The sequence below is a fragment of the Manacus vitellinus genome, unplaced genomic scaffold (genome assembly GCF_001715985.3).
Source record: "Manacus vitellinus isolate BGI_N305 unplaced genomic scaffold, ASM171598v3 scaffold_55_pilon, whole genome shotgun sequence".
Taxonomy (NCBI): Eukaryota; Metazoa; Chordata; class Aves; order Passeriformes; family Pipridae; genus Manacus; species Manacus vitellinus.
In genome coordinates, this window is record NW_021940651.1 from 1714842 (window position 1) to 1740307 (window position 25466).

Here is a 25466-nt window from a genome sequence, read left to right on the forward strand (position 1 = left end):
TGGCTAGGCAAACCCTTCTCTGTCAATGAATATCTCCAGCTGTGTTTTACCCTCCTTGTAAGGTGTTTGTGGTTGGCCTTCATATTCTGATGTCCAAGCAAGAACCACTGAAATACATCACATCTAAATTACTTAAAATATTTTAAAATCTTACTTTGATCCCTCATCATATTTAAGCTTTCAAGTATCTTTGGACCATCTGACCTAGAGTACTTGTATCCTAACTTCTCTGTGAATCCTCATAGAAAAATGCAAAAACAATAGGAAAACTTTCTTTGGACAGTGCTTCTGTAAAGCTTTACCTCAGACTTTACTGTTTATATGCAGTCATTATACTTTCCCAGCAAGATCAATATCAGCTGTGGATGCTAAAACTCATATTGGTCTGCAGTACCAGCTGCCACATAGGAGCTTCATCTGTTTAAAATCAGTCAAGACACTGCTTTTTAAAGAACACAAGTTTTTTACAAATGTCAGAGCTGTCAGAAAATCTTACAGTATAATTAAGTTATGACAAACTGAAGTCACTGTAATATCTCTCACAAATGTTTGGCCAAACAGTGAAGCACTGCAGATAATTGCTATTTACAGTCTCATAATCGAGGACAGTCATTTACACTGAAGAGCTAAAACTCCTCCGTGAAACAAAGAATTTAGAAAAGAAGCAGATTTCCATTAACTGTTACATTTTGATATAAGATACAAAGATTTTGAAAAATCTTTCTAAATGAAAAGTGCCATGCAGAAATAACTGTATGAAGAAACAGGGTTTTTTATATAAACTCCACAGTTTTAACCCTCTATTTGATCCAGGTTGATTAATTGTTACTGCTGGAGGCTATATGTAAAATCAGTGTAAACTAATACTACCAGGTTTCAAGATGTGAACTTTTAAGTGCCCATGGCTAGATAAACCAGTTTTTCATTAATTTGGCAGATTACTCCATAGACAGAATTGTTTCTGTCTCATCTGTCAGGGCTCCTCCAATGATCTGGAATAAATTAGCCTACATATGTCTCTGCCCAGAGTGGGGGAATTGGAACTAGATGATCTTTATGGTCCCTTCCAACCCAGGCCATTCTATGATTCTATATGCTTCTTATATAAACATGACATCAAATAACAATGTTTATTCTCAGAAGAGTAAAATTTGTAAAGGTAGGTGCACATCTGCTGTTTCTTCAGTGCAATGAACTCTTATTATAAATCGTAATCAGACATACGACGCCTGATTAATCCTTGATTCAGAAGATAAATTTCTAAACAAATTCTTCCTGCTACTCTCTTCTAAAGTAGAACTTGAAATAGAGGAGATAGAAAGAAAGTTTTCAAAAAATGAATACTGTGTAAAAATGTAAAAGGTTTTTCTTCTGTAAGAGGCTTGAATTCTTCTGGTGTTGCTTTTGAAAAAAAATGTGCAAAGCCTCAGACTGACCAACTTCAGAAAAACCATTTCCATAGGAAGGCAGGAATTTTCTTTTACAGGGAATAAAAACAACACCAAAGGGCCAGTGGAATTGGAAAGGATAAAAACTAGGTGGATCCTTAATTTTAGCTGAAAGTCAGGAGAACTTGAACTTCAGTCACCTCCAAACCTTGCACCAAAATCATTAAATTATTGAAGAAATTTTAGCACAAGTCTTGAAAAAAGCTGTCTGTTTATTTTCCTGCATTAAGAAAGGCACAATCTAATATTTTGACTCCTATAGGTACTTTTCTCCGCCACAAGTAGTCCCATTAGTTAAGGACACATCAATATGAACAAGATATCAGCAAAGAACTCATTCTGTGACTATAATATAAGTGTAGAGAACATAAAATGGAGCAAAATTACAGTGCTTCCATCAAAATAAATAAAACATCTTGTACCTAGGTGAGTTGCAAAGTTGAAATTATTGTTCCATAACATACAGTTATTTATTAAAGAAATGTATCAGTACCAGCACTGCAAGGATTTCTTTTTCTTTGTATATGTATATTTCTCTACCAGATCTGAATGCAATTTCTGCAAGCTGATTTGCCTCCTCCTGCCCTTCCCCTCAGCTGGAGAGAGCTGCATGACTGCATCTTTTACTCCAGTGCCGTGAGTTTTAAAAATGTACCCTTTAAAAGATTTCAAGGTTGTAGATAAATGTGCAAATAAATGTGCTAAGGAATAGCATCTAAGTTGTTAATATACTGTCAGATTATGAAACATTATCAGCAGATGGGACCATTTCAACACAGGTGTCAGTGATAAGAGAGTCCTGGGGAACTGCTGCAACATAGCACTGCAGTTCAACATTTTATTATCTATCATGTCTGTTGGTCATCAGCTAATTAAAATCTTGCATCACATGATGTGATACTAAATAGGAGACAAGACCAATGATCATACAAGACAAGAATATACCTAGGGTTAAATGTAAAAGGTGTGGCGACAGATGGCTTGTAGCTACCTCAGAGCAGCCTCCAAAAACACCACTAGCACAGTTTCACATCCAGGAAGATGCTCTGCTTCAGGCTGGCTTGTACCACAGCAGCTCTAGTTCACTTGAGTCTCATTTTCTGAAGTGCTGAACACCTGCAATTTCCCCTGATTTCAGCTGGTGTAGAGAGTACTCAGTGCTTCCAAAAACCAAGCATTACGCATAAGCGAACATGGTCTTAAGAAGCAGATGCTCTACAAAGCCAAAAATGCCACCAATTACACAAACCCTCTGAGTTTCCTCCAGAGCAGAGTTTGAAGTGTGCAGCTTTATAGAGATATTTAAATACCTCCAGCCAACTACAGGAATAGAGATAACAGATAACAGGAATAGAGACAGAAAATAATAATGCCACCCTCACTACTGTCAGTCTTGGAGTATTTTAAACATCCAAACAGACTAGGTAATGCTCACTCTCTCCATGCTATCTGTCAGGTAAGGAAACAAACTACAGCAAGTTCAATAAGACAAATCACTTTACATTTGAATAGGGCAATTTCACACAAGGTGGATTTCTGAAACAATGTCGTCTTACTGAAAAAAAGGAAATCAGAGGAAGGAACTGTATTGCTGCCAGAGAAAACAGAACAGCATGATTCTAAAAGCATTATTGCTTTAGTAGTTTCACAGAAAAAAAAAATTTACTTGGGTAACAATTGCCTAAAATGCACAGAAGTATAGATTAAATGTAAACACAACTGTTTGAGGTAAAAACAATAGCAGATAGTATTGATTATTCCATTGGTTAGTTTTCAATAAAGTGGTCTATTTTGTGCACTCGGAGTTAAGAGCTGGGTGTCTCTGTGTGCATGAGGCTACAGCGCAGGGACTTAAGAGCTGCAGCTCAGCTCTTCAGCAACTGGCAACCAAATACTGGAGGTTTTCAATCTATCTGAAACACAAACATTTTACACATATTATGGATATATTAGGATGTTGGTATTACAGTGTTTGAAGTTATTCTTTTTTTAAAGGACAAACACCATTATAAGGTGAGAACTATTGAAACCAAAACTAACTCTTACATGATAAATTCTGTCAGGTTGCACCACTTTTTAGAGTCCACTTTCTTCATCATCTCTTCAAAGGATTTTCCACAGGCAGGCAACTTCTCTAACATGAGAGATTCATTGCAGAGATCAGTCCATTGACGTGCACCTAGGTAAAACCAGAAGCACCTTAAAGCAAAAACACTGAAATAGAAGCAGGAACACTTCACTCAAACTCCTCACACAGTTCTGCTTGCCACTTACATTGTCGCAAACTTAGTATTCAATATTCTGAGCAATTTTAGAAAACAGAAAAAGCATATCTTTACATAAACTTACTGAAAATATGACTCAGTATAAAATACGAAAGGTTACCACATATAGTATTGCTTTTTAGACCTACCATAGAGGAACCTATCTAGTCACTTTTCTAATCTTACTTAGCTTCTACTCATACTAATTTACTACTGCCCATTTGCATTTTCACTTAAAAAGTAACTGGATCTCCTGATCACACACTTCAGTATAGAAAGCACTTCTCAAGCTTACGCAAATGCTTCCCATTCAACTAACTATATTACTGTGAAATTACTCTAACATCAGAAACTTTTGTGCATCTTACCAGTTAAAGGGCTTGAATTTTCACAATTGCAACTTTTTCTTTAGTGTATCACTAAAAGAATTGTCTAGAGATCAAGTCTTATGACGAGCGGCTGAGGGAGCTGGGCTTGTTTAGCCCGGAGAAAAGGAGGCTCAGGGGAGACCTCATCACTCTTCTACAACTACCTGAAATGAGGTTGTAGACAAGTGGGTGTTGATCTCTTCTCTCACATAACAAGTGACAGAAAAGAGGAAAGAGCATCAAGTTGTGTCACGTGAAGTTTAGACTGGATATTAGGAAAAATTTCTTCACCAAAAGGACAGGAACAGGTTACCCAGGGAGGTGGTTGAGTCACAATCCCTGGAAGTATTTCAAAGACGTGTAGATGCAGCACTAAGGGACATGCTTTAGCAGTGAATTTGGCAGTGTTAAGTTAATGGTTGGACTCAATGATCATAGATTCTGTGACTCTATGAATTACCAACAATTATCGGTTGAAATTACAGCATACAGCTACTTGCAAAGAAAGAGTCAACGTTGACTTGAGCAAGCCTGTACCTTTTTCACCCAGTAATGGCAACTCCACAACATTTAGAGTCAAGGTCAAAGGTTGTTCTCACCCAGCACATGACTGCATTGGAATACAAAAACAGTATTTTTATATTTCTTATAAAATTGAAATTCCTAAAAAAAATTATTCAGATTAATGTATTTGATTTTGATAAGGCAGAAACATTTTTTTTGATTAAATCATTAAGTATGTCTTGCTTTACTTTTACAGATATTACTACTTTGACTGTTCTGTATAAAAAACGCATATATTTTGTAGAACATTAAAAATTAACTAAATATATATATAAACATATTTAATACAAACGTCTAAATTAAATTAGTCATGAAAAAACCCAGTATAATTTCTTCTTTTCACAGCAGCATAAATCTGAGAAATGGATTTACCTGAACAAAACTGTAACCCTAACAAAACCTGTATATACAGCAATCCTCCTGAGAACTCCAGAGGAATGGCTTTTTTTCAAGAGTAAAGCCAAGGAGAACAGATCACTTAATCCTAAGAAAAAAGAAGTCTAAGTGGAATCAGGTCTTGCACCTTTTTCTTCTGAACCTATGTTTTCACTGAGAACCTATTTACACCAGGGAGAAAAAGTATTTCTTTTCCTTGTATTAGTTACTCTGAAAGCAGGATCCCATAATTGCTGAAAAGAGCTAGTGGTTCTAATTTTGTGTGGTAACAGCCAAACACGCTGCCAGATGAACTGTGATCAAAACCGTGCAAGACTTTTGTTTGATGAGAAGGAAGGAGCAGTCCTCATGCTACCATTCCTTTCTATTTAGAAAAAAAAATAAATCCAAGGCAAGATGATGTTTCAGGCTTCACATCATAACCCAGCCATCAATCAGAAACTTTGAACATCTTCATTCAAAATGGTGCACGTGATTGTAAAATAGGTTTGAGTGCACATCGTTTCAGCCATGAAGGAGACTGCTCCTTTTGAGTCTGGGCAGGAGCACCGTGCAATTTAAGTCCAGCTATCGCAGCTAACTCCTTACCTGGAGCAGACACTGTCTCTGTGATGCTTTCACATACTTTCCAAGAGCAGCAGGCCCACAACAGGACAGCCTGTGCTGCACCTGAGACCCTTAGTCTACACAAATCTCTCCAGGTGTACAGCTAACTCACTAGACCTAATCTTACCACCCTCATCATGTCTGATTGTCAGTGCTCTTTAAAGCTAACATGAAGTTTTCACCCATGCCAGCAAAAGTCAGAACTATAATTAATCACCAGTGATAGAAATCGTGAAAATTACCAAACACGCTGCATAATTTTGTCCTTAGGAAGTTACCATGATAGCATGGATCCTGCCTATTTAAGCATTCCCGTCAATTCATCTGGCAGCTGCACCAGTTACAAGTTATACTTTCCACAGTTAGATCTGCAGATGAGTACTAAAGCTGTGCAAAATTCGAAACCAGATACAAAAATTGCACAGCTGGCAACTTAAATCCTGCACTGACGCTTTGACAAAAGTTAAGCAAAGCTGCCTTTTCTGGCAGAGTATTCTAAACAGCCAGAGTATTCTAAATCATTTGATTTATAACCCTATAAATCCAACAGAATACGAGTTTCTCCTCCTCTACGTCATGTGTGCTGACAATTTGCTCCAATCCCTTCCCAGCAGGGTGTTTAAATGGATTTGCCATGGCCTTGGTATTTTAGGTTGTCTCTCTTTAATAAATCTTCAGTATTTTGCAAGGTTATAGAAAAAAACTCTGAGTCATTTGACAGCAGTCTGATGTCATAAGAGTTTCTGTCTAAATCCCTGACCAATAGGGTTCAAATTCATGAATAATTCTACAGTTTAACCATCACTATTGAGAATGACCTTCACAAAACACTACAACGCTCTCTCTTCATATAGCGAATGGGCAAGACCAGTTGCAAAAAATGCATGACAGTTGACTAATTGAGATGAGATAGGATGGAAGCACTTCTCCAGTGGTGGCCATTAACAAAACAGAAACAGAAGTTGAATTTTTGAAGTAAAGCTCACCTGCGAATCCAAGCGTCATTAGACCATTAACTAAGAAGGGAAAAAAAAAAAAGAAAAAAAAGAGAGATTAATTAGATACCTCCATACTATTATATAAAAGAATTAATGCAGATACAAGCAAACTTGAGCATAATTTAGATTTCAAAGTAATATTCAAAATGCTCATTCAAACATTAGTTTCAGTTGTATTAAAGAGTGTGTCTGAACAGAATAATGAACATTTAGAGAACATTATGTTTTTAAATTCTTTTTAATCTATTCTTTAAATGGCTGAGTCACTCAGACTTGTGATGGGTCTGTCCACACCACTCCTTCCTGTAGTTTCCAACATTAATGATTAGGGATAGGGAAATTGTACTTTAAGCTTCTTGAGGGTGAAAAAGTTGGAGAAGGTAACACATTTGCTCAAAACATAGGTAAACACATTCTAATGTGTAGAGGGAAAAAAAATCCTTTTGCTATTAAAATTAAGCAAACAATAATAAATGTGTGCTCTCTTCATTTAGAAATGTAATGCTCTGTTTCACAGTCTCCACCTTTTGCACAGTAAAGTCACACATTTTGACAAACATTACATTCAAAACCTCTAAGCTTCTCATGCAGATGTCACACTAGCATAGGTATGTCAGAAGAGCATCCAAATGGAAACACAGACTGTGCCAATAGGAGAAGGCTTCTGATTAGCTATTTGCAGTATATCCAGATGGATTAAATCAACAGAAGCCAACTGTGTTTGCACAGCTCCAGCCACACTTAGGATTTTGTAAATATAGCTAAGAGGGATGTGGCTTCAATTCTTTTTGATGTCTCACCGAAAAAAAAAATTGCTGACAAATTTTATAGTGTTAGCCTTGCATCAGAAATTAAATGACTGATTTCACATAGATGGGTGCCTCCTGCTCCTTGTTTATACAACACATGTCACCCCGGTAAAATGAAGCAGGATATATGTAGTAGAATATCAGTACCAATCACACTGACCTAGACCGTGAGGGACCCCACTGGGATGTGCCAGGCTGTCAGCTGTGTTAACTGCAAATTATTGGGTACATGCACGGAAGAAGAATTTAGATCCTTCTAAGGAGCATATTTTTAATCTAGAGAAGCATTAATCTCTGTCTTAGTTACTAATGAGCCAGAAATTACTGTGAAGAGCAGGAATCCATACATCAGAAAATTGCATTGCATCCAAACACGTAGAGATGAAACTCCATTATACACTCTGACAGCAGTATCTCCTTCACAAATAGAGCACTTTTTTTCCCCATGTTATTAGCTCTTATAAATATACTTGATTCTCTGGGTAGGTTTTTCTTGAATCCTCCCTTGAAAATGTGCCTTAACTGCAGAAGACTGAAGATCAAATTAAAGCACACACTCTGTGATGAAGCCTAGCCCATCCATTCTCAGGAAACAGTCTAGGCATATACAGTTACCCTAGTTACTCCCTTTAAAGAGCACAGACTGCACCTTCAGTTCTTATTGTATCAATTCCTATCACTGTGCTCTAGATTTTTCATAATTATTGCTGCAGTAATCTTCATGAGACCACAGCAAGACAACTAAAACAGGGTTTACAACTAGAATGAACCAGACTTCCCAACGTGTCAGCAAGGGAACCTGTGACAAACGTCACAGGTTAGCGCTCACAAATCCTCCTGCTCACAGGAAGATGTGCTTTTTGCATTTTTTTGACCATAATAAAGGATCACAGGGTGTTTTGCACCCATGCTCAATCAGAAGACTCCTGATACCTTCAGAGAAGGGTAAAAAACCAATTCAGACCCCTCTATTTTTTTTGTTCTGAGATATTCAACTCATAAAAAGATTTAATCAGGAGACCGTAGCATGCCGTGATAGTTTACACAAAAAGTATGACCTTTGCAGCAGCTCTTACTTCTTGAAAGGCTGATGCCACCACATCTCATTAGAAGATACACAGAGGAAGCAAAATGGGTCACAGTATTGGAAGGTGTTGCCATGATCCCAAAACAAAACAGTTGCCATGCACTCCTACCTGAACCCACATTTAGGGAAAGAAAAGTAGGTTCAGTTTAACTGTACAAGCTGCCTGCAGGCTAAATCATGTCAATAAGGGACCACAGCAATGGCCTTTAACATTTTTTTTTCTCCATGCACTACAGTGGCATGTATGATCGCCCCTAGTATTAGCCAAATCAGATGCAAAGAGACCAACCAGGTTGGAGCCAGACCAAGAGACGAAGGAAAGTATCATCAAATGAAAGACGAGAAAAAATAGGTTTGAAGGGCTTTTGGAAAGAAAAACAAAAGATAATCAAAATAGGAGAGAGTAATAGAAAATAGGAAAACTGAGAAAAAATCCACCAGTTTTCTATTAACAACCTGCTTCAAAATCTTGTATATGAAAAAATAGAAAATCCATTCCTAGAACTTCACTACAGCCTCCTATTATCTACTCTTTACTCTCCTTTTGTAAAAAGACCTTCTTCTGACACTAAAAAGGGAGTTAAGAATGAGATTAACAGAAATATGTTAATTCACTACTGAGATACATGACAGGGTAACTGCCCTGTAATTTTCTCAACTATATAAACTTCTGTGAAATGGAAAAATATTTCTCAATGTTTATTTTTCTCCTATACTGTTATTATTCACGGGTATTTTTCCCAGAGGCTTAAAAGTAGCACTGAATGTCTGTCGTACAACCACTTTATAAATCTGGAGCAGCATATGAATTGCTGTGTGTTCTTCCTACTGCACATTTCTCTAAGCACATTTTAAGAATAATTCTGAAAATCTTGTGTAAGTATATAAGAGGGAAATGTTATAATTTTCCCTTGCCTGAATGTTTCTTCAAGATACTGCTATTACTGACAGGATCGTAAGATTTTTGAGTGGCTCTTATACTTTTTCAGAATAATTCTCATTTTACCAGACAAAACTCCTGTACACAGTTTTGCACCAACAATTACAGCTGTATAATCTTACGTATATTTTTTGAAATTTGAGAAGTCTGATTCAAAACCTCTTTTCTTTCAATTATAATTTTCATAAGAAAAAAAAGAACATGTAATGACCTGAAGTTAAACCTCATGCCAAGAAGCTACTTCTATACCTCTTTTTAAAGACAATCCTGCCAATTACCATCATCTAATCTTTAACTACATCAGGACATCAGATCTCTATTGGAAGTTATGTACTAAACAAACAGCTGTCTGTCTGCAGAACCTGAAGTTTCAATGACAGCAGCACATAGCTATGCAAGAACTGTCATGACATACAGTTCATGAAAGCAACTAAAACCGCAGTTTGAAAAGGTAACTGCTGCTCTGCCATCATGCACTTATGATATGTTGGAAAAATAGGTGAGAGATTAATACTCTATTGATATCATTTTTCTCATACTGATCAACAGCTTTTTTATTTATACACCTGATTTTAAATACTGAGCAAGTCAATTTTACAGAAGCGTAATGCTTCTCCAGATATTTAAATGTTAAATAAAGTTACCTGTTGCAGAGGTGCTATTAAAGATCATGTTAAACTCATCAATCTTTTATGTAAACCTGAAGTTATTCCATTACAGGTGTTCTGGTAGGAATGCATAGACACTTCAGGGCATCTAATGCACAAGGAATTCCCATGGAAATCACTTCTCCTATGCTCTCACACAGCGTCAAGAGGTATCCTACTGCATCAAAAAAACACTGGTTACAATTGTGGTAGGGTTTCTTTATTATCTGTTTCCTGAGCATATATAAGGTCAAGAGCCTCATTTCAGTGGAGTCTGTCTGAATACAGAAGGAAAAGATGAGCTAACACAAGCATTGCATGGTTGCCTTTCAAAGCCTTCTCTAAAAGTCCTCTGTTGGGGTCAAGTCAAATGTATATGGCCAGACACTACAGACTCTGAATAGGCTAACAAATCCTGAAACTTGATGGGAAAGCCCAGAAAGGTCCCTGTTTAGAGGCTACTATAAAAGCACAGAAAGGAAAAATAATGTTATTGGTACAAAAACTAAAGTCCCACCTGCCAGCCTTTAAATAACTCTCTCTACAATAAGTATGGCTCAGAAGGTCATCTTTTGTTCTCAGCTATTGCCTGTCCTTTTGACACTTCATAAGAGGAGTGGGACAGGGACAGAATGGAAGAAAATCATCACAGTGTGAAAGCAGCCAAGGAAATGAGGCAACCAAAGTTCACAGAGACAGGCAATGACAGGAACTCAACACAAAGGAAGGATGCTGGGAATAAACAGAAGTTTGCAATAAATACCGTACTTGAGAGAAGTGTTACACTTGCATTCAAAATTCACCCAGGAAAAAACATGCCTCACCACATGGAGTGGCAGAAGCAAGGTAATCCTGCTGGCAGGGTGCATTGATCTGTTCCTATATCCAAGAAGTTAGCTAGAGAGCTTAGCAGAACTCGGCTTTGCAGTACCTCCTTCTTTGATGCTGAATCCTTTTTAATATTCTTTTTATCCCCTTGTGTCAACTGCACAGAACATGCATATATAGCCACGGAAATGTAACATCCAAAACTAAAAGTGCAGTTCAATGCTGTATTTTATTGCAGTTTGAGGCACGACATTATTGCTTTTGAATTGTTAAGGTAATTTCAGACAGTTAACCATTTTGGACACTAGTCTTCTTCCTGCAGAGCAAGAAAAGCATGAAAGAAAGCAGCTTAACCTTTTTCATTCCATTGGTGCAAATCAACAGGGAATTACTGAGGGCATCAACTGTTCAGACCCATGTTAGTTCAGAGTTCCCCAGGTTTCCAGTGACTGCAAAGAAATGTGACCATTACCCTGAACTTATGCTTCAACAGCGAATTTTTCAGACCAGTAATACAAATTATTGTCCATTATATTGCTTTCTGAAGTCCTTAAATAACTGCTGGCAGCATATTAATATTGCTCCACAATTTCTGAACAGTCTACGTCTACTTCAAGAAGTGTTGGATAGGTTTTCTGCTACTTTGTTTGAAAGAAGTATGTCTTATTTAAATAAACATATGAGAAGTGCTTTAAATAATATTTATTAATAGATAAATATTTTAATTTATCTATTAAGAGATGTCAATTTATTAAATAAATAATAAAATTAATAATACCAGTTCAACAACAGACTTGTGGAGGGGATTACTTAGATGTACACTAAGATCTGTATTGTACTAGAAGTTGTGTGACTCAGACTGAAATGTAACAATGTTTTCAACTCTTTTCTGTCCTGCTATGTTTTTGATGAAGCACTGTGTAGCTGAAATATAAAATACAGCCACTGACTTTTAGACAGTGGATCAACTAAATATTCCAACAGCAGAATTAATAGCTTTAAGTAAACTCTCTTCACACTTTTTCAAAAGTGGTATACACAAATGTGATCCTAGACTAGAGATTCATCCTTCCAGGGAGTAAAACTGAAGAGGAGTAAGAGGAGTACCTTTGTGTCTAGACTAGAAAGAAATCCACAGCATTAGAAACTGTTTAAAGATGACATTCAGCAACAAGCACAGCATCCCCAGCCAGTCGAAGAAGGTGATTCTTCTTCTCTGCTCTGTGCTGGTGTGGCCTCACCTCACAACTGTGTGCAGTTTTGAGCACCACAACATAAGAAAAACAAAGCTCTTAGAGAGCATCCATAGGAGGGCTACAAAGATCACAGAATGAATTAGATTAGAAGAAAAGACCTCTGAGAACATCGAGTCAAACCTACAACCAAACATCACCTTGTCTACTAAACACACAACAACACACTAAGTGCCACATCCAGTCTTTCCTTAAACACCTCCAGGGACGGTGACTCCATCATCTCCCTGGGCAGTTCATTCCAACATCTAACCACTCTTTCTGTGAAGAAACTCTTCCTAATGTCCATCCTGAACCTCCTCTGGCACAGCTTAAGACTATATCCACTCATCCTGTCCCTACTTGCCAGAGAAAAGAGGCAGATCCTCACCTGGTTACAACCTTATTTCAAGTAGTGATAAGGTCATCCCTGAGCCTCCTCTTCTCCAGGCTAAACAGCCTCAGCTCCCTCAGCCACTCCTCATATGACTTACTCTCTAAACCCTTCACCAGCAACATTGTCCTTCTCTGGACCTGCTCCAGCACCTCAATGTCTTCCTTGAAGTGAGGGGCCCAGAGCTGGACACAGTACTTGAGGTGCAGCCTAACCAGTGCGGAGTACAGGGGGAGAATCGTATCCCTGGTCCTGCTGGTCACACTATTTCTAATTCAAACCAGGATGCCATTGGCCTTCTTGGCCACCTGGGCACACTGCTGGATCATCTTCAGTAGCTGTCAACCAGCACCCACAGGTCCTTCTCCACTGGGCCACTTTCCAGCCACTCTGTCCCAAGCCTGAAGTGCTGCATGGGGTTGTTGTGGCCAAAGTGCAGGATCCAGCACTTGGCCTTGTTGAACCTCAAACCATTGGACTTGGCCCACCGGACCAGTCTGTCCAGGTCCTTCTGTAGAGCCCTCTTGCCCTACCCCAGACTGACACTTGCACCCAACTTGGTGTCATCTGCAAATTTACTGAGTCCAGACTCAATCCCCTCGTCCAGATCGTTAGTAAAGATATTGAATAGGACTGGTCCCAATACTAATCCCTGGGGGACACCACTAGTGACCAGACACCAACTGGATGCAGCACCATTCACCACCACTCTCTGGGCCCAGCCATCCAGCAAGTTCTTAACCCAGCAAAGAGTGCATCTGTCCAAGCTGTGGGCTGCCAGCTTTTCCAGGAGAATGCTGTGGGAAATGGTGTCAAAGGTTTTGCTGACAGTGTAGGGTGTAGAGGGAGAGCCATATGATGACCTGCTGAGACCACTTGGCTTGTTCAGCCTGGAGAAGACTGAGGGGAGACTACATTATGGTCTACAACTTCTTCATGTGGGGAAGTGTAGGGGCAGGAACCAACCTCTTATCTCTGGTGGTCAGTGACAGGACCCGAGGGAATGGCATGAAGTTGTGTCAGGGGAGGTTTAGGCTGGATATTAGAAAAAGGTTCTTTACCCACAGGGTGGCTGGGCACTGGAACAGGCTCCCCAGGGAAGCAGTCACTGCACCAAGCCTGTCTGAATTCAAGAAGCAATTGGACAACACCCTCAGCCACACGGTGTGATTCTTGGGGATGTCCTGTGCAGAGTCAGGAGCTGGACTTCGAAGATCCTTGTGGGTGCCTTCCAACTCAGGATAGTCTACAATTCTACGATTTAAGGTGTCTGAAAGAGAGTTCCAGAGGACTACATGCGTTGGAAGATGCCTACAGTCAGCAGAGACAAAGCACAACAGCTTTCCTAACAAACTCAAATTCACTGAATTCACTTGTGTGTTTGTTACCCAGAACACAAGGCAAAGACTGTTATTTACAATGTACAGGCCTTCCAAAGGCTTTGTACTCCTTGTTTTCATCTAACTTCTGCCTGCAAGACCTGATCTTCTGAGTCTTGGTGTACTGTAGTTGCCACATAAAAGTATAATGTCTAAAACAACCAGATCACAGCTCTTCATAATTTATGATTACAGATAAACACACCTAGCAACTGAAAGTTCCTTTTTTTCACTCCTGAAACATCTGTACTTCTTCAGATTTATTATAGCCTTGTGAGGTATCACTACTGAGGTCTCCATTTTACATGAACTACGGAAACAATGACAGAACTAGTAGGAAATCTGTCTAAGGTCACAAGCAGGAACCAGTATCACTCTTATCTACAGTGTGAGCCAGCAGCAGTCTGGTGCCATGACCTCTGTTTCACCACTACCTCTTTCTCTCAGAAAATGTTACCAAAGCAAGGGAAGAACATGATCTCTCTGCCCAGAAGATAACTGTGAATTGTGTCAGCTGTGCAATTTATGGGAAAGGTACATCAACTAATGAGGCAGCATAGTTCAGATTCATTCCCCCCCAAAGGTGAGATAGCTTGCAATTACTGTTGAGAGACACACATACCCCAGACCACATCAGAAGTGTGTCGGCCCTTGAAACTGGCCACCTGCATCCAGGACCTCAGTCTGACACTGTACCACTGATCACCTGGAAGTACATATTTGATCTAATGGTTGCTTGTTATTGTAACTCAACTGCCTGTCATTAGTCGAAAAGGCAGGAAAAGACGCAAAAAAAAAAAAAAAAGTGATGTGACATAAGGTTTTCCTATAATAAGGAAACATAAGGTCAGCACAATACTGACTTTACTCCATACCTAACCACCTGTGAAAGCGTGTAAAACACTAGTCTCTCAAGGTCAGTAAAGACTCCAGTTTGCTTCTGTGGAGTAGTCTGAAAACGAAGTCAAGCAATTATTTTTTTTAATAACCTTGAGAAGGGGAAATGACCTATAAATGTTTCACAGACAAGGGTCACTGCACACTCCCTCCTGAGGAAGTCTTTAAAACCATGGGATACTTGAAGACATTAAAAGTTCCTTCTTCCCTTGACAAGTAGAACATTTAAATCAAGACATTACCATTATAGAAGGCCTGGGAAAATGTTTTTTTTTTTTCTTTTTCTGACCAGACAACAAAAATCCCCACCCTGAACATCCATCTTCTCTTGCTGATGCATGTAGTGCTCTCCCAGACTCCTAATGCTGTTACAATATTATGTAAAAGCATCACATCAACATAATTGCAGTGAAGTCATGTTTTCTGTGAATTCTATGCCTACCATGAAGTAAAAAGTTGGCTTGACCATTCATATCTGGGTTGTTTTTCTTCAGTAGCCCAGCATGACTATCAGGGCTCCAGAGCTCTGGATACTCACCTACATGATCACAGATTATTTTAAATGACATGTTGCCATGAAGAACAAGAGCAATAAAACACTGACAAAACTTCAGAGCTTCGCACGTCTACCTATACTTCTGTGTATGTACCTGGTCAGATCAGATGTGAGCGGCTCTTCACAATAGCATCCTTCCTCCAATGAATAAACACTGAAACAGATCCTTGCCAGCACAGCATGGCACCATGATCACCATGCACACCACAATTTCTTCTGGATGTATATCCACATAGGAAACTACAAAGCAGCAGATTCTGGTACAGGAAATTACTTAGGTCAAGTTACTGCAGTAAATCATTCCTCTCAGTGGATCTGAGGACCAGAACTGAACATCAGAGAAGCACAAATTCCCAGGTATCTGCCTCCAAGGCACACCACCCAGCCAACAAGGCATCTGGCTGCTCATGCAGAACCCAGTGCTCCTCAGTTTGCACTTTTTGTATTTACTTTCATGTTTTTTAACAGAGTTCTTTTGATTTGTTTTTCAAATGGCATGTGTCACTAAAGGAGAGAGGTGTTATGAGAGTGAAAGATTTAAACTTCTCTTTCTTCTCTCCCCCATCTACTACCTTCATGTGTTAACACCGTACTGAAAGTTGATTGCAACTACTCCTGTGTAATGGAAACAAAGTATTAGAAGCAATGACTCCATAAAAACCTTACTTTATGTATATCATTGTTACAGTAACAAGGCAGTAAAACTTTTAAATTCCAAGTTTTCTTTATAATCATTACTAATTTCTATCCTGTTTTTCTTTCATTTCAGTATTATACTAAGAAAAATTTTAAAAGTACGATGTTTTCTTAACCAGTCCAAGACCAAAAGACATTTCAGCAACAGCAGTTGAGTAGTGCTTACACATACATGCAAAACTTAAGATGTGCTAGGAATATGCCAGCTAACAAGTATGGAAAACCAGAAATGGCTAACATTGTACAGAAAAATGCTACTCTTTATTTCTTCCTAAGCTAAGAGAATTGCTAGGGTGTGAAGAAATCATTTATCACTATTTGTGCCACCAGGCTGAAACAGTGAAGATGATCAACCCTGAAGAGTAGGCTCCTAAGATCTTCAGATCTGCACATTTTTGAGCTCTGGGATGGCTGACCATCAAGGTGCCCATCAAGAAGCTCTATCACTCCCCTCCTCAGCTGGCAGGGGGAGAGAGAATACAGCAAAAGGCTCATGGGGCATGATAAGGACAGGGAGAAATCACTTAATAACTACCACCATGAGCAAAACAGACTCAACTTGGTAAAATTAATTTAATTTACTGCCCATTAAAATCAGAGTATGGTAATGAAGAATAAAACCGAATCTTGGTACACCTTCCCCCTATCTCTCACTTCTTCCCACACTCAACTTCACTCCCAATTTTTCTATCTCCCTCCTCCCCAAGTAGTGCAGGAGGACGGGGAATGGGGGCTGCAGTCAGTTCATCACATTGGCTCTGTCACTCCTTTCTCCTCAGAGGGAGGACTTCTCACACTCTGCCCCTGCTCCAGCATGGAGTCCCTCCCATGAGAGAGTTCTCCACAAACGTCTCCAGTGTAAGTCCTTCCCGGGCTGCAGTTCTTCACAAACTGCTCCAATGTGTGTCTTTCCACAAGGTTTTAAGTCCTGCCAGGAGCCTGTTTCAGTGTGAACTTCCTATGGGGTCACAACCTCCTTTGGGTATCCATATGTTTTGGTGTGGGACCGTCTATGGGCTTCAGGGTCACAGCTGCCTCACCATGGTCTTCACCATGGGCTGAAGAGGAATCTCAGCTCCAGTACCTGAAGCACCACCTTTCCCTCCTTCTTCACTAACCAGAGTTGTTTCTCTCACATGTTCCTCCTCTCTTACACCTGCTGTTGTGCAGCAAGTTTTCCCCCATCTTAACTGTGCAATCCCAGAGGTGCTACCACCATCACTGACAGGCTTGGACTTGGCCAGTGTGGGGTTCAAATGAACAATATTGGTTACCCTCTATTGATCTATAGAACATTGGGGTTTGTTTAGCTCTAACACTATCAGTGAAATTGTAAAACAGTTTATCTAAATCTCCCTGCTTTCACAGTCTCAGAAACATTCTTGGGCTGAAATTTTCCATGACTTTGCTCTCATATTGGGGCGAACTTTTTCTCCTAAAGCCTGAGTAAAATCCTGCTCAGGATTCTGGAGTCATGCAAGAAATAAGTAGAAAGGGGAGTAGTAGATAAGAATGAGTATTCCCCTCCCTGTAGTTTTGCAAATGTGTCAACAATTCTTTTACTCATGAACTTATAAACAGCTTAATTTATTTATATAGCTGTGGAGTGGTATACTCTGAGGTCAGAAGGAATCCCTCACATCATCCAGATCTTTTGTAGCATAAGGTAAAGGTCTTACAATAATTTCTGTACCAAGCCAATAATGTCTACTCAAAAGACAGATATTCTTCATAAACATTTCCAGTGCAGATTGGGGATGAAGAATCCCCCATTTCCTATAGGGCGTATTTATGTGAGATTGTTCCTACCAACACTTTTTATTTCTTTGACAAGTTTTTTTTTTATATATAATTAATTGCATGATAAAATATGAAGTAGCTGGGAGGAAAAAATCTAAATACTGCTCAGGCATAATCAGCATGCAATAGCATGAGCAGTATAGGATCAAGCATCCTTCTGGTGTCGCAATGCACATTCCACCTGTTCTGTACTGCTCCACCAGAAAGATAAGACAAAGAGGAGTTAGAAACTACTTTAACTAAAACTCACAGTAAATAGCAGGTATAAAATGTCACATTACCACACAGACAGAGATTCCCTCCCCATTTTTTAAAATAATTAAATCCCAGAAAAGAGCACTAACATTTCTTTCCAAAAACTTTAAAATGCAGAAAGAAAACACAAATATTTTGAGGAGCTTAATTTTCCTTTGACCTTTCCTTTGCATTTGTCTTTTTTGCTGCTTCTAGTCTACACTGGAGCCAGTTAAACAGAAACTGGACCGATGGTTATTCCAGCAACACTAACATTACTTCATTGTGCATCACTAAGTGTTCCATGGCAGAAAATTCAACCCTGAACATACCTCTGGAAATATGTTCAGCATCCACATTTACTAATGGCAAAGTTAGTTTCCTTGAATGCATATCTAGTCTAGCTCCATGGGTCAAAAATAAGAGATTTACAATATTTTTTAATATCATACAGTAAGTTCTGATTTTGAGTTAGCCTGAAGTATTTAGCTTGTAAAAAACTACATATTTATCTGTTTTTCTAAAAATAAAATAGAGGAGATTCCCCGCATACTGAATGACAATTGATGACTCTGCAGAAATACACGCTTGGAGCATCTCATTGAAAGCCAGAACAAATTTATTTTTCCCGTTTCACCTGGACACATAAGTTTAATGCTCTATCATTGAAAGATTACAACACCCATTGCTAAGTAAATTTAAAGAAACCTCTTTTACTATTAAATTGTACATGTTCTTGGTACAGGGAGACCCTTGAGGAGTAAAACTGGAACAGCTCAAGAACTCAAAGAGATGATAAGGGACAGCATTACATTTGTAGCCACTTGTCAAAAACAAACATGAAGAAGAAATCTGTTCCACAGCCCCATGTGACTACCAGACAGCAAAGCCCTGATGCGAAGGCTGATATAGCAAAGGGCCACCTCCACTCCAAAGCTACAGAATGTGTCTGGGTATCACAGAGACAGCCAAGTCTTTTCAGGTGATGAGACCAACTGCAAACACCTGCATGGCCTTCACACCTCCACATCAAGAGGACATCTTCCTCACAGCCCTGACAACAGTCTCCAGTGCATAGAAGGTGAGCAAAAGAGAAGAGTACAGACCAAAGCTAAAGTTCAAGTGCTTAAGACTCAGAAGCTTTGTGTCCTTTTGATGAGCACTTGAACTTCTATAAGGTGCCATTTACTGTCCCAGTATCCCCCCATCTCTTCCCAATACACTATGGGTATGAAACCTCTTTTCCCTTCTGCTAAAGGCAGAAAGGCCACACAGATCAAAGGCTTCACACCCTGTCAAATCTTAAACTGTATATTTTGAGACAACAACAATGCAATAATATTTGATAACGGTTAGACTCTCTAGGATCAATCTCTCTGCACACAAAGGGATGCAAAAGAAATCTGTCACTTGTGACATTTGGAAACAAAACTAAATTCCTGTAAGAAGTGACAGTCATTACTGGCCAACAGGAATTATAGTATTTATTCTCACACTGCACACAGAAATTTTTTTTTCCAGATAATGCTCTACAAAATAAGGGCAAATTAGTCACATTTTTTAGGGTGTGAAAGTAAGACACATGCTTTATTGCAGGCCTGATGCTTCTGCATAATCCTTTGCTTACTCAGCTTAATCTAGTTAAACACAATGAAGACGTGCTTTTGCAACCTGGAGCTGGGCTAGAGCCCCAGCAATGTCTATCACATTGTCCTCTTCAGATGAGAGTCTCCCTGGCTCAGAGCATAGGTGGAACACCCCAACTATAGAAGGCCAATCTGGCTACATACAGGCAAAGTTCTGTATTCCTGGAGATAAACTGAGGCCACCAGCTGTTATGCAGATATGCCACTTGTTCAAGACAATACAGTAGATCATGTCAAGCTGCTCCAAAGACAAAGGCTGGGATTGTCTCTAACCTTCAAACCATCTAACAGTGCAATTGCATTTTCTTTTAAGGTTTTTAGTGAGGAACAAAGCCGTCTCCTCGTTTCAGACTGGTTTCAGGAAAGCCAACATATGAAGGGAAATTAAGCCTAAAAACTTCTGAATAGGCAGCTTTCTCCTATTCCACTTTGCTACTCCTTTCTTTCCTCATACCCAGGTATCATTCCCACAAATAACTCAAGGGTTCTTCAAGCAGCTTTTAGATTGTTCTAAATACACAGTCACATTAAAAAAATGTCTTTTTTCTGTTTATGGTTTCCAGTTTTTCTCAATGTAAGACTGGCTGTGAAGAGACTCTTATTTTAGAAAAAAGCACAGGCTGTTTTCATAAAACACACAATAATACACTTCTACAATTTTATTCTGAAATAAAATGGTTCATGCAACAGCTTTCACTAAACTAAAAAGGTGTGAATTAAAACACGTTTCATTATGTTTGTGAAAATTAATCTCTCCACGAGCCCTAGGAGACCACAGTTTGCTTTCTTCATATGTGTTTCTCAAGCACTAATTTCAATAGCCAAAACAGATGGTAGCAAGTAGTGTTTTGTAAGAGACCACTCGCTGCATTTTTTTCCTTGGTAAGGAAAACTGAAATTTGATTCATTTGTCTCCAATTCAAGCCATGAATCATCTCTGTTATCAGTACAGAGGTGGGGGAAACAAACCATACAAAAACTGCTGGTGCTGCAATGTTTAAACACAATTCAGTTGACAAAATCTGCCATAGTTCTCCTTGAGGGAACCAAATCATACTCAAAACTATTTCCTTAAAATCATGTAGTATGTGTGTATCTGCCCCTATAGCAGTACCTGTCTACCTTGTAGACTTCTATCTTAACGGCCTCTGATGATTTGCATCACCGGTTTGACTAAAATAAACCTAAAAGCAAAGCCCTGACACCAAAGCTATTTAAAACCTTAACTACTATGTAAGTAGGGAGATCTCTACTAAGTTAAGAGCAAGAATTAGATCTCGTTGGTGTAAATCAGATTCAAAAAGCCTCTCTTCTTCCTCCACACTTTCAACCTGGAATTACCTTCAAACATGGAGTGTCATTCCTCCTGGGGGCTCAGACCAAGACATCTGGAGATGACATTCGATCCTCTGCGCTACCACTTGCAGTTCACTTACCATCTCAGAGACAACTGAAATCAGGAAATCCTGCCGCTCACCCTGTCAAGAGCAGGTGGTATGAACCTATCTCCTGTTGTAAGTGCAGACCTCAGGAAAAGGGCAACACCTTGCCAAATAAAAGAATCAGGAGACACAAACAGGGTGAAGGATGGTGGGAAAAATGTCTGGATCCAACAGCAAGTTGTAACAGAGGTTGCATTTACACTAGATGCTTTGCTTTCAGGATGGATGCTGGTGTGGTCTGCTGCCTGTCTTCCTGCTTGCCTACTGTTGAAAATCATGTTTTTAGAAAATGAGGCATTATATTTTAGAGAAGTGTTTTTGTTAGAACTCTGTGGTCTGTCTCAGAATCAGATGTACTTCTTTGCAAAGGTTTATTTGTTCTACATGCACACTCGCCTGGGTCTATTAAATTCAGAACTCCTATGACAGTATTCCCTTTCTTTGTTCCACCCTTTGCAGCTGCAGAACAGCATGATATATTCATAAGAAAATAATGAAAAAAAAACCCTTGATTTGGTTTTCAAACTTAAACTCACTAAAATTGTTTCCTGTTTGATTTTTTTCCCTCATTGGAATCCAAACTCTCCAGGAGTTACAGATGCTATGTTGCACACGAGGGCAGCTCAGAATCTGGACTTTAACACACAGCTTTTTCATTATTGTTTGCAGGGTGAGGTATAGTCTTTAAAATAAAAAGCAAAAACATAACTGGGACCAGGCTCTGTTTCCAGGTTTCCAACTGTCCAGTTGCTCACCCCTGACCTGTTTAACACTGTGAAAACAGGATTATAAAACGCAAAAATCTACAGACAGTCTTTGAAATCTGCATTGGAAAACTGTTCCAGATAAGAATCACACCATCCCTCTTGATATGGGTTTATATACATATACTGAGAAAGATTAATCTGGAATTTTAAAAAACACCCAGTTTTACTCTAGTAGCATCTTTCAATTCAAATACAAATAGTACTACTGAAATGCAGGCATTGCATAAAGAATGAAGGAGTAAACATTTGGACAGAGATGCCAAAACAATGACTTGTGTAAAAAAGCCACTTCATCTGTTAAAAGTCTTGGTCAAGCCCTTAAGTTGCTCCTTGCCTCAGTTCCCATACACAGAAGTAGAATAAGAGACTCTGGTATGATGGTAAATACATCACTATTTCTGAGGTGCTTAGATTCCACAGTTAGTAAGTGTCTTCTATCTACAAATCTGCTAAGCAAAGTAGAGGATTTCACCTGACAGCTGGCATTTCCAGCTCTGCACCTTGCCCCAATTCGGGATGTTATCAGCACTTCATATGGAAAACAGAACCGACCACATGCCTGTGTACCAGGTGCCTCAGTTCAGGCATTCTTTACCCTCCACACGGATACTCACCACACACAGCAAATCCAACTTCTCTTATAATCACCGAGTGAACACATTGCCTTTTTTGTCATCCTTGCTAAGGAACGACAACACAACAGATGGTTCTACATAGTGATAATGTGTCAAGAGTCCTAGGCAGAAAGATAGAGAAAGCAGTGGTCTGAGGCTACAGAAGTACAGTCCTGGTCCCCACCCAGATGGACTTCCCACTGCAGTCAGTGAGCTAACACTGAGGAATCCTGGCAAGAGTTTTACCTTAATGAGAGAGGTCTCTTGCTAGTCAAAAGAAGCCATTAGGAATGGCCATTCAATTAAAGTAAAAATTCTTCCAAAATAACTGATATTAAAAGTGTGTTTGTATTACTCAAGGAAGAAATTTAGTTTTCTACCACTTAAGGTTTTCCTTATTAAAAAACTCAATTTCACATCATAGAACTCAGAGGGCTTTTCCTACTAGGAAATCAGTCTCATTTCATTAATTCTTGATTATATCTACTCTTTCCAATTTCAGGCAAAAGCAATGCATTATCAGTTAACAGATATCCTTAAAATCTTTTTTTTTCCTTTTTTGTGAAAGGAACTAGCACAGTCAAAAATGCCTAACACAATTGATTTACCTTTGCCTCTCTGGTGAAAAATGCCCTGAGCCACAGGGACACTGCCCCTCACTCCACTCAATCTCTGAAAATAAATCTCCAGTGAGCAATTTTGTTTTCCAAAAGTCACAGTAACATCAAGATGTGTCCCCATACAAAAACTGCCTGGTTCCCTAAATTCAAGATCACATAAATCTTTCCCATGTCAAGACAGATGTTGGCCACCTTTTTATTCCTTTACAGCTGGGAAATAACAAACTATGAGCAACTAAGGTAAGATTTAGGCAATCCTTAAGCCATAGAGAATCATGTATTTGACATGTGATCCTTTTGACAGATCAGGTAAAGATGATGCTACTGAATACTGTTGATACAATTATCCATTTATTTGGACATCTTTTCATAGAAAGATGTCCAGTGTTTACCACCTGTGTACTTTGGAAGTGGCATAAAGCAGCAAACAAAGTCAAAAAGTCCTCAGATACACCTTCTAAAGCTACAAAACCTGACTTTCTTCTCCCTTAAGTGTGACTCACAGAGAATTAACTACATCTCTGGGTATTCTGCTGAGTGAAGAAGATCAGAACATACTTCTCCCTGCAACTTTTGACTTGACTGCAACCCATTAAATCTGAGAACCCCAAAACAAGCTATGTGTCAAGGAACAATAAGAGAGTTCTTCTAGCAGCAGAGCTACCCTAAGTGAAAGATCTCTGCTTAATAACTGCCTGCTTGTAACAACTACTCTAACAGGAATCAGCCCCTCCGTCTGCAGCAGAAAACGTTCCTCAGAGGCCAAACGCACCTCCCCAAAACCCATGTGGGATCTGAAAACCCGACTAACGCTAGAAGTTTGTGAGACCATTTTTCTTAGGGCCTGAGCGCCCTGTGTCGTGTTTGGGGGCTCCTCTCGGCGATGGGAGGCTGCCGTCAGTGCGATGCTGGAGGGGACCGGGGGCCCTGACGCCGCTCACCGGCCCCGCCGCCGGACCGGCGCTGCCGAAACGCTCCCGCCGCGAAGCCGCCGCTCTGCTCGGGATGGCTGGAGAGCCCCAGAGGGAAAGCAGTACTCGCAGCCTCCTGACCCACGGGCAAGGGACTCCCGGAGAAAACCTCCCTCCCAAAGGGATGCTCTAGCAATAGTGGGGGCGCTCACACCTCTCCCGAACTTCAGCCCCGCGCCCCGGCAGAAACCACCGCCCGCCGGGGCCGCGCACACTCGACGATGCTCGGCCGGTCCGGGGCGGCAGCCACCGGTGTCCCGGCGCGGTAGCGGCGAGCTCCCTCGTCCGTCGCCCCAGCCACTCACCCCACAGCAGCAGGACGGGAAGCTGCCGCCGACGGCTGCCCTGCGCCTCCATCCCGGCGAGGGTCCGCGAGGGACAGAGCCCGCATGGGGCGGCCGGTCCGCAGCCGCGCAGGGACCAAGCCCACCTCAGCTCCTTCACCGAGGAGGCTCCTCTTCATGCCTCGGCGTCCAGCCTCGGGCGGGAGCGGGGGCGGAGGGGAGCAGCTCCCCCGCCTCGGGTGCTCCAGGCCGGGGGGCGGGCCCGCGGCCGGGGCGGGGCGCGGGAGGCTGGAGAGTGTGCACGTGTGAGTGTTGTGTTTGCGTATGCATGCACACAGGGAGGGCCGTGCCTCCAGCTCCTCCAAAAGCCACGGCAAGGATGCTGCTCCCAATCCACCGGTCTGGATGGGTGTTTGGGGGGTAGGCACCTACCCCGCACGGGAGAGGTTCTGGTCCTAAGTGTCCAAGGGGCTCAGTGACTCCTCACTTCCTGCCGTGGGAGCCACAGCAGCCTCTCCCCTCCTGTTACAACATCCTGGCGGTGGGGGTGAAGGCATGAGGGGCTGAAAGGACACCTGTGTTAGTCCACCTGCAGCCCTTTCAGTTTGGCTTGCACGGCACTGACATGCTAGCATGCTCAATATTTACAGCTGAACGTGGGCAGCGAGATGGCCTGACTCCATACAGACTCAGAGCAGCTTGGAGCTCTAAGAAGATGCTTAATGTGGTTTTTTATTGCCATTTCATCTTTGTATAGCTCTTTTCAGAGAATGGTTTGGCTCCTGATTTTCATCAATATTTAAAGTCTGTGTTCCTGGAGCTCTCTCTCTAGGCAATTAGCATCTCCATCAAGAAACACCAGACTGAGAGGCTGATAAAGAAGGCTTTTCTTAGCTAAAAATAATTGTACTGCTCAGTAATAAAGAACCAGAGAGTTTTTCTAGGTACATGGACGCTCCACCAGTAACTGCCTTTCAGT

The 25466-nt window shown here is 40.5% G+C and overlaps 1 protein-coding gene across 2 annotated transcripts in view; it reads right to left on the reverse strand.

Moving 5' to 3' along the window:
• The window catches only part of RAMP3 (receptor activity modifying protein 3), a 41884-nt gene extending 17270 nt beyond the window's left edge, over nucleotides 1-24614 (reverse strand). The window contains exons 1-3 of one of the 2 annotated variants that reach the window (XM_025896043.2): nucleotides 24509-24614; nucleotides 6633-6662; nucleotides 3495-3627 (exon numbers count right to left, since the gene is read on the reverse strand). In XM_025896043.2, coding sequence (XP_025751828.1) covers nucleotides 3495-3627; nucleotides 6633-6662; nucleotides 24509-24560 — 215 coding nt within the window. In that variant the 5' untranslated portion in view covers nucleotides 24561-24614. Of the gene's footprint in view, nucleotides 1-3494; nucleotides 3628-6632; nucleotides 6663-22612; nucleotides 22735-24508 lie in introns of those variants that run through there. The other variant, XM_008920696.4, reaches the window with a different exon arrangement.
• Between the last annotated feature and the right edge of the window lie 852 nt (nucleotides 24615-25466).